The sequence below is a fragment of the Belonocnema kinseyi genome, chromosome 8 (genome assembly GCF_010883055.1).
Source record: "Belonocnema kinseyi isolate 2016_QV_RU_SX_M_011 chromosome 8, B_treatae_v1, whole genome shotgun sequence".
Taxonomy (NCBI): Eukaryota; Metazoa; Arthropoda; class Insecta; order Hymenoptera; family Cynipidae; genus Belonocnema; species Belonocnema kinseyi.
In genome coordinates this window covers 96,248,844-96,257,701 of record NC_046664.1, presented here as the reverse complement: position 1 = coordinate 96,257,701, position 8,858 = coordinate 96,248,844, and the positions used below count along the sequence as shown (strand labels likewise).

Sequence of the window (8,858 nt, the reverse complement as noted above, 5' to 3'; positions counted from 1 at the left end):
TCGAAAACTGATTTTCAAGCCATCAGGGGCCAACTCGAGCGGCCTGAAGCGGCCAGGCAAATTTTATGCGTGGTTATAGAATCCGGAGTCTCAATTGTTCAATTTTATATTAACAGTTTTCAATGTTTTTCATTTAAATAAATTGTCTAATTGTTTCGAATAAAAATCTTGTTTGAATACTGCAAATCATAAGTTGGTTAGTTTTGAAAATTAAAATAATCGAGAAAAATGTTTGAAACTTGATAATTGACCGAAAGAATAATTTTGCTGTCCAAGTCTCAAATTCCGGGGCCTCTTAACAACGATATTGAGTCTGAGGAATTGGAGAAGAAGAAGCAGCAGAAGAAACTTAAGCGAGAAAGAAAGAAGGAGAAAAGGCAAGAGTTCGAAATGAAAAAACAAGAGGAAGCAATGAAACAAGATTTTCTCAACCTTAGTGATAGAGAAAAGGTAACTTTCGTAATTTAAAATAGGCCTACATACTTTTATCGATGTGGGGATGCTTATAAATATTTCTCTGCAGAGGGCTGTAGCAGCTGAGAGGCGAATGTTGCAACAGCAGCAAGGCAACAAATGTCTGCTACGTTGCTTTCAGTGTGGGACTGACATAAATCAACAAGTGGCGTTCGAATGTAATGCTAATCAATTCTGTTCCATGCCTTGCCTCAAGGAACATCGTCTACATCACAAGTTCATTGCATAATTGAAATAATAAACTTGTGGAATAGAACCTGTGGATATTAGAAACCGGATTTTGATGTTGTACCTGCTTCAAAAGTTGGACGTTGATTGCAGTCTTTTTTTAAAAAAAAAGGAACATGCAAAAGTTTTAAATTGTTACAGAGGCCCTTTGGTCTTTGTCTTTTTGATTGTTAATGTAGATCGAGTTTGGTAACGAGCTCTTCAAAAGAAATCGTCTGTGACATTTAGGTATGAAAAACTTACCAGAAAATTAACATATAATGCATTAAATATAATTTTATGAAATAGCATGTATTTCTTGTATATAATAATAAATTTTGTACCGAAAATAATTAAAATCTCGAAGAAAAGAAGTAGAATTGATTCTCACTCTCACAATTGACAAAACTAACGATTTATTTCATCTATGTGATTGCAGTGATAGACAAGTCACTTTATAATATTAAAGATAGTGAACGATAGTTATGTGACATATAATACAGATTTTACACCACATTTATTCCCAGCTTAGCCAATTCACAGGCGAACCGATTTCAAATTACCGAGATGTTTAAATGGAAGTGGAAGGTTCTGAGTCTGTGTCTGTGTCACCATCACTGCGACGCGGGTTATTAAATCCAAAAATACTGCTACCAGTCCTGTTTGCAACAGCTGTTGTAACGATTTCACATACTTTTGATGTATTTTCATAGTTATCCGCCATTTCCAGTCTGATGTAAGGTTTATTCTTAACAATTCTCGTAACATTCATCTTCGATTCAACGGTCTTTGTCACCTTCGTAGTTCGCGGCGGTACGTTCGAAGTTCTCAGCCATTGAGGACTCAGTTTCGTACTATCAAAAGAGATGTTTTCATCAGATTTGCTAGATTTTGAAGAAAGAGAATTCTTCCCTTTATTCGGTGAGGTACTCGCATCACCATCAAGGTACTTTTTCATCCACTTTGGTGGATCACTGCCATAAGCGTGGGTCTTTTTCATGTACTTTGGGCTGCACAAAATCAACGGATTTTCAGTCTCGATTACGGTTGTAATCACTCGCTCGTTCTCATCGAAATTGCTCTCCAAGTATTTCTTTTTTGGCAGCGACACTTTGTTGACTTTAACCAATCCTGTTGTAGATCGACCCCCTTCAAACTTGGTTTCTGTTTCATAAGTATAAGCATAATGACGTTGGATGTGAACTGGTTCCTCCTTTACTGTATTCTCATTCTTCAGTGTATTTTCTCTCTTTAGTACAATATTATCTCTTTTATCTACATTCTCCTTTCTGCCTATATTCTCTTTCATTCCTTGAAAAAGTTTTTTCCCTAAACTTTCTTTCTTTCCCGAAATATCGCTACTCCGGCGCCTTTCTTCAATTTCTACATCCATTGAATGTTCTCCAGATTCGTCAAACGACATCCTTGAAAGAATATTCTTATCGCAGACCTTGCTAAGTGCAAGGGAGAGAGAATTGTGTCTCCCAGTGCAGGTAGTGATGCTGTGCCTTTGCTTCAGAATTGGCGGGTCCAAAAGTCTGCGAAGACTTGCACTTCTAATTTCTGGAACTGAGAGCCTTTCCCTCGTCGAAAGTTTCGGTGTGACAACTAAAGGTGGAGAGACAGCCAGCAACGGAGAAGCTTTTTGAGCCGGGAGAGATCTTTCGGACGGAGGGAAGATTGGAGTCGTCGTGGCTATCAAAACTTTTTCGAGTCCCTCGACTGTAGGACTCTTGGCTTTGAAATTCTGTACAGCTCCGAGTAACTTTTGGCTTGGGTTTTCTACCGGCGAGCTAGCGATAGGCAGGAGATTTGAACGGCGCCTACTTGTTTGAGGATTCAGTTGGCTATCGAGGCTAAACCTCTGCTTTGGCGTTCCAGCGATCGCTCTCAAATCGTTCTGTGTCTCCAACTCGGGAATGGAGAACCTGTCGCGGTTAAATTTGACCAGGTAGTTAGACCAATCTTTGTGAACTCGGTTCCTAGCCACAGAACCAAAGTCCAACTGGGATAGTCTATCTCTTTTTGAAGGGAGCTGCAGGGTTCCTTGAGGTGAAGGAGAAAGTCCAGGGAACCGTTTTTGTTTTGCAAAGGTTGGTGAACGAAGGAAAGATACTAGATCTCGTCCTGCGACTTCAAGAGTTGGTTGTGAGAGCCTCTGCTGGGAAAAACTAACAGGATAATAGTCACCAGTAACCAGAGTCGGTTGCGAGAGTCTTTCTCTTCTTCCACCTCGCAGCAGATTACCACGAGAGACTCTGGAGAAGTTGGGACTCTGGCCCAAGATATCTTGAGCGGTTTCTTTAGAGGTAACCCTTTCTTCTTCCTGTAAACTGGAAAAGGACAGGCGAGCACCAACGGCGCAGTCCAGAGCTGACGAGAAGCTGCTGGGGTATAAGGCTGGTTGAGACATCCGAAATCGTCGATCTGCTCTTCGATTATCGGTGTAAGGACCGAGGAAACTAGATAAATTAGGTTGAGAGTAGCGGCTCCGGCCGCCAGGCGATCGAGAGACTGATTGCTGGCTTGTAGTGTCAGAGCGAGTGATTTCTAGGCACGATGAATCCTGAGTTTCTACTTCGAGGTGTGTCCGAGGATTTTCAGGCAAGGGATGAAGATCAGGATGGGAGAGACGAGTCATTCCCCTCCTTCCGGTGCCTTGGTACTTTCTTAGGTGGTCGTTCAGGTTGGGCTGGGAGAGGCGGATGCAAGGATTTGGAGGTAGAGGTCTTGGTCTATTCAAGTACCAAAGATCCCGTCGGGAGTATGGCTCGCATCAAAGAGTGCCTTCCTCTCGAAGACGACGCATGAAAACTGGCCGCACGTCCTCAAAAAATGTCGGTAGATCCAATTCGGCAGCTCGGGCGATACCTCCGTCTTTGCAGACCAACCAGTAAGTGTCCATTGAACCTTTACCCTTGAAAAAATATCAAGCAATAAATTATTCAAGATTTTAAATTTGATTCATACGTATCTTCTTATTAAAGGGATATAAAAAAATTATAATTGGTATAAGAAACAATGTATACTTTTACGTCTACGAGACCACGATGCTCGATTCTAAATCCACCAACTGCGTCTAATGCTTTTTTCATCTCCAAACTTATGTGAATTCGAAGAGCTGAAATAGACAAATTCAGTTTTCAAAAGAGGATCATCACGTGAGTGGCTTCATTTTAAATATTAGTCAAAATTTACATTTAGGTTTTATTTTTAAAAATAAGTTAAATTTAGGAGTTAGATAGATTCTGGTCGATGTCCCCGTACTTGTTTTAGTGCCTTTTGAGCCCACGTTTCGTTCATATCCGTATAATTTATGGTGACCATTAAAATTTTTACTTTTTTTGGGCTTATTCAATTTGATTTAGTTAAAATCTAAAATCTGTTTATAAATAAGAAATGTTTACTTTTCCTAATAAGGTTTGTGAGTATTTGGCGACTTTTCCTTAACGCTATATTGTTCCGCGCAGTCACCTTTATTATTGTTTGTCACCCAAAACCTTCTGATCGTGGGTTTGAGCTGGCAGGGTGTTGCTATGGTAGCTCGCTCAGTTGATTGGACGGTTCCAGCTTTCTTTCCTCTGTTTCTTCCTAAAATGTCGTGCTTGGTTCGAGTTCAGACTCGTGGATTATAAAGTCCTAATGCTTATTCTTACGTAAAGTGTTCTCAACTTAAATAAGTGATTCCTGAACAGTGTCTCGTGCTTGTGCCATCCTGACGCAACTGGAGGTATATTCACCTCCAGTTGCGTCGGGATCGATGTTTCAGAAAAAGATCATAATCCTGCATAGTCCTAGCTTCCGGAGCCTACATCTGGACTAAGTTTACAAAACTAACAAATTTTTTTTATAATTCTCCTATCTTTGAATCAAATTATAATCAAAGTAAATGAGTAGAATCTCGACTAACCCTTTAAAATATCGGTTGTTTTTACATTTTTAGTTTAACATCTTTATTTCATTGACTGTAAAGTGACAATACATTTCTTCCCCGCTTCCTTACGCTAGCCGTCATTAATTTGCTAACATTGAGATGATTCCAAGAAATGACAGTGAATTCAGAATTTTATTTTCTGACCGCGAATTTGGTTAATTCTTAGTTCTATTAGAAAAACCTAATGACTTTTAATGCAAGTCACTTGACATCATATAGCACCTATGATGACACCTATGAGTTTTACAGTTTGAAGCATTTATGTAACTGCGTATTCTTTTTAATTAATTATCTCTTTTCTCTGAATGAAAAATTTGAAGATTAGGGATTGTTTTGCTTTTCCCAAATGTTAAACTTTGTTTTAAATCTGGTTTTGTGAAGTTCGTTATAAAGAATAAAAAGTGCTTCTGAGTGCTTCTAATATTTGGAAACCTGTTTACATTGTTTGAAAAAAACTCATGAAATAGATCACATTTTCTAACACAAGCACAAAATTTGTGCAAATTCTGTCCTGTAGAATGATTTTTGTAAGAACCATACTTTTTACGTTTTAATAACTTTATTTGCTTTAAAATGATCAGAAAACTTATAATTAATTTTTTTCTGTAACATTTTCCTTTCAAATACAGTGAAACTCTGCAATAGCCCTCCCTTCTATAGCCCTTCCGAGAATTAAGGCCGCGCCGCATGTAAGTGTAACAGGAGCTGCGCGGGATATGCGGCTGTCACTCAGGCGAGCACTCGAGCATGAACAAAGAAAAGCGGGGCGTGCTATAATGAGTTAGTTCCCACCCACCGTCAGCCCCAAAATTGGCGCTATAGAAAAGTTTCACTGTACTTTTTTTACTTTGTTTCGTGAGAAAGCGACTTAGCACAACATTGTGGGGTAAAGTCGCTCAGACTTCAAGGGATGATAAATATTTGTTTATTAACTAAACATACACGTTTACGCTTTATGATACGAGAAAGGGCCAGATAGCGCTTATATATAAAAGTATATGTGCAGCTGAGCCCAATTTTACGGTACATTTTAAATTCAAAACTTTGTTTAAACGACTATTTTAGTTTTTTTTTTAATTTGTATTCAATTGTTACTTTTTTCCTTGTGTTTGTCAACAGTTCAATTAAACTTGACAGAATACCACTTATACCCTTAATTATTCCGTATCAACCTTTAATTGTGTAATTGTTGTGGCTTTTACTTTTAATTGATTTACTTTTAATGCGGGTATGAAGGGACAAAAAAACTTCAATTTACTGAAAAACTATTTTACGAAGGTGTTATTGTTGTACATCGAGAATTGACGCTGCATCGCGGGGATGAGTGAGAGGAGCTGCGGCGGGATGCATGGCCTTCACTCAGGCGTGACAAAACAGAGATAGAAAGGGAGAGAGACAAAATAATTCGGAGACTCTGAATTTATGGTCAAGGTCAGTCCAAAACAGGTACTTAATGCAGATTTGACTGTGCTTAAAATGGCGGTTAGAGCAGGGTTACCAGATGGGTCCCTTGAAAAATTAGCACATATCCGTCTGCCGAGGGGCTATAGTCACGAGAAATCTTATATTGCTGCGCTGGAAATCTTGGGAGAACTGAGGTACTCTTCGAAATCTTGGATATCTTTCCCCAAGCTTGAAGCATTCAGACTATCTCACGTTCGTGATGCACAGACTGCCACGGTGAGTCGAACTAACGGGCAACTCCATCCAGACCCTGCCGAGCTTAGCCGAGTCTGATTTCTCCTCGAGAGTCCCGATCTCGAGAAGTTTTGAAAATCTGGGAAATCCCAGTAATTTTAAAGAAATCTTAGCACTCTCTATACCCTTATACTGTATCCACATAGTATGTCTTTCGTATCATGCAACAAAAACGCAAAAATACAGTAAGATGAACCTTTAATTTATTGCAATTCGAATTCTAAGTTAAATTTTACGTGAGAAGGTCACGGAGTAACGACAATAGTTGTTTTTGCAGCGTTAACAGTAGATTAAAAATATACAATGTGTCATTAACATAGGCCGAATGCGACTTCAAGTACATCTTCTTTCAGTAGCAACATACTACTTAAGATACTATGGATGCCTTTAGCAACAAATTAAATGCCCATAGTGCTGTTTTTTGAGTTTTTGTTGCATGATACGATACGATACTATGTGTCAGATTTATCTGGGTCTACCCAGTCCTTATCCGGAAAATGGTAATACAAAATAAGTTGTTTAAATATTCTACCCGCGTCTACCCGGTTTTTATCTGATCAATGGAAACAAAATAAAAATAATCATATAAAATTATAAATCTACCCGGTTCCTATCCAGTCTCTCTAAGGCACCTGGCCACTTTTGAATTGTTAAGTGATAGTGTACCGGCTACCAGATCCAACGAGGTTCCTATCTGGCAAATAGAACTAGAAATTAAAATGAGGACATATTTTTCTACGCGGTTCCCAGTAAACATGGTTACAGAACAGATCTGTAACGGTTCTAGAACACAAAAGAACGTGTTCTAGAACAGGTCAGTAACAGGTTACGAACATGCGAGTAATATGTCATCCCCCATACGCTAGAACAATTCTGTAACAGTTCTAGAACGATGTGACAGCCGATCTGTTACATTTCTAGACAATTCTAAAAATTAATTACAAATGTTGTACAAAAAATCTTTAACAGATCTAGAACGCTGTGACAACCGATCTGTAACAATTCTAGAACTTTGGTACGCTGCATTGTAAAAAATCTAGAACAATTCTATAACAGTTCTAGAACTGTAATTTATCAAATATGGAACAGTGCTTTGTACCCCTCACAGCAATAGGATATCCCGGGATATTCGATTTGACCCCATTTATGTCCCGGGTTATTGCAGGGATAACCCGTGGGAATATCCTGCGAGGCGGAAATTTTGACATCCCTATGGATAAATTTTGATCCGGTATAGCGCGTACGCAGTCCCGATTAACAAAAATTATACGTCCAAGATATCCACATTAGGGATATTCGCGAGGGTAAGCTCGACCACAGTGTTAACGAACTAATCTTTGTTCCTAATTGATTCTAGAACACACTTGCAACATGGTTCTAGAACTTCGATATAACACTGTTACGACACATTTCTAAAATAAACTTGAAACAAATATTATAGAGCGTCTGTGGTCAGTTTGTTCTAGAAGAATTCAATAGCAATTGTTACAGAACAGTTCTGTCGCAATTTTGTCACAGTGTTCTAGAACAATGTTGCCTTTTTGTTCTATAAGAACAATTCGGTCACCGCCATGTAACAACTGCTAAAGAACCCAGTTCCTTTTTTTATCTGGAACAATTACAGAACGTGTTTACTGGGTTCCTATCAGGTCTCTCTAAGGTACCTGGCAACTTGTGAGTTATTAAGTGCAAGTGCACCTGATACCCGGTTCGTATCTGGCAAATGGAACCAGAAATTGAAACAAGGATATATAATTTTCTACCCGGTTCCTGTCAGGTCTCTTTAAGGCATATGGACCCTTGTAAATTATTTAGTGAAAGTATACCGGCTACCTGGTTCTACTCGGTTCGCATCTGGCAAATTGAACGAGAAATTAAAATAAGGATATACTTTTTTACCCGGTTTCTATCCGGTCTCTTTAAGGCACATGGCCAGTTATAAAATTTTCAGCTCTTTGCTACAATCTCTGAATCCAACGATCTGGATGGTCACACCACGTCATATGTGACTAAAAATTTATTGAAAAGTTGAAAACATTGTATTAAAACAAATAGTGAAATACAACGAATATTTAATACAAATATTTACTAAAGTAGATTAATGACCAATTTCCTATCTCACTAAAGATAAATCAATTTTTTTAATTCTTGGCTGAGCCACATATAATCCGGATAGGTTTCGAATAGTAACCGATAACAAAGGGGTACATATTTTCGCGTTCCTGATATAATCGTCGATCACTCCAATATTCCTGATACATTCATTAAATATTCCCAATACACTTATTCTTTCAATATTCCTAGATATTCCTGGTATTCTTGATATTCTTTATAATCTCAAATATTTTTGGTATTCCAAAATATTTCGAAATAACCCTAAATATTCACAAATATTCTGACATATCCCTCGCTTTCTTTTTGCGCTCTGTAAGCTTTTGAAGATTTTAAATTACACCAAACTCTTGTTTTCAGTAACCCCGTCCTCAGTCTTCGTAGAAATGGCGGCTCACGCAGTTTCTTAGGGGAGTAGGGCGAGAGCGGTTGC

The 8,858-nt window shown here is 38.5% G+C and overlaps 2 protein-coding genes across 4 annotated transcripts in view; one reads left to right on the top strand and one right to left on the bottom strand.

Annotated features, from left to right (window-relative positions):
• The window catches only part of LOC117178808 (ankyrin repeat and zinc finger domain-containing protein 1-like), a 29,862-nt gene extending 28,822 nt beyond the window's left edge, over nt 1–1,040 (top strand). For all 3 annotated transcript variants that reach the window (XM_033370295.1, XM_033370294.1, XM_033370293.1), the window contains 2 exons: nt 277–450; nt 524–1,040. In XM_033370295.1, coding sequence (XP_033226186.1) covers nt 277–450; nt 524–703 — 354 coding nt within the window. In that variant the 3' untranslated portion in view covers nt 704–1,040. The remainder of the gene's footprint in view (nt 1–276; nt 451–523) is intronic.
• LOC117178815 overlaps nt 1,001–8,858 on the bottom strand; it is a 91,526-nt gene continuing 83,668 nt past the window's right edge. Inside the window, exons 13-15 of the mRNA XM_033370306.1 lie at nt 3,711–3,802; nt 3,466–3,598; nt 1,001–3,324 (exon numbers count right to left, since the gene is read on the bottom strand). Of these exons, the coding sequence (XP_033226197.1) occupies nt 1,253–3,324; nt 3,466–3,598; nt 3,711–3,802 (2,297 nt within the window). The 3' untranslated portion in view covers nt 1,001–1,252. The remainder of the gene's footprint in view (nt 3,325–3,465; nt 3,599–3,710; nt 3,803–8,858) is intronic.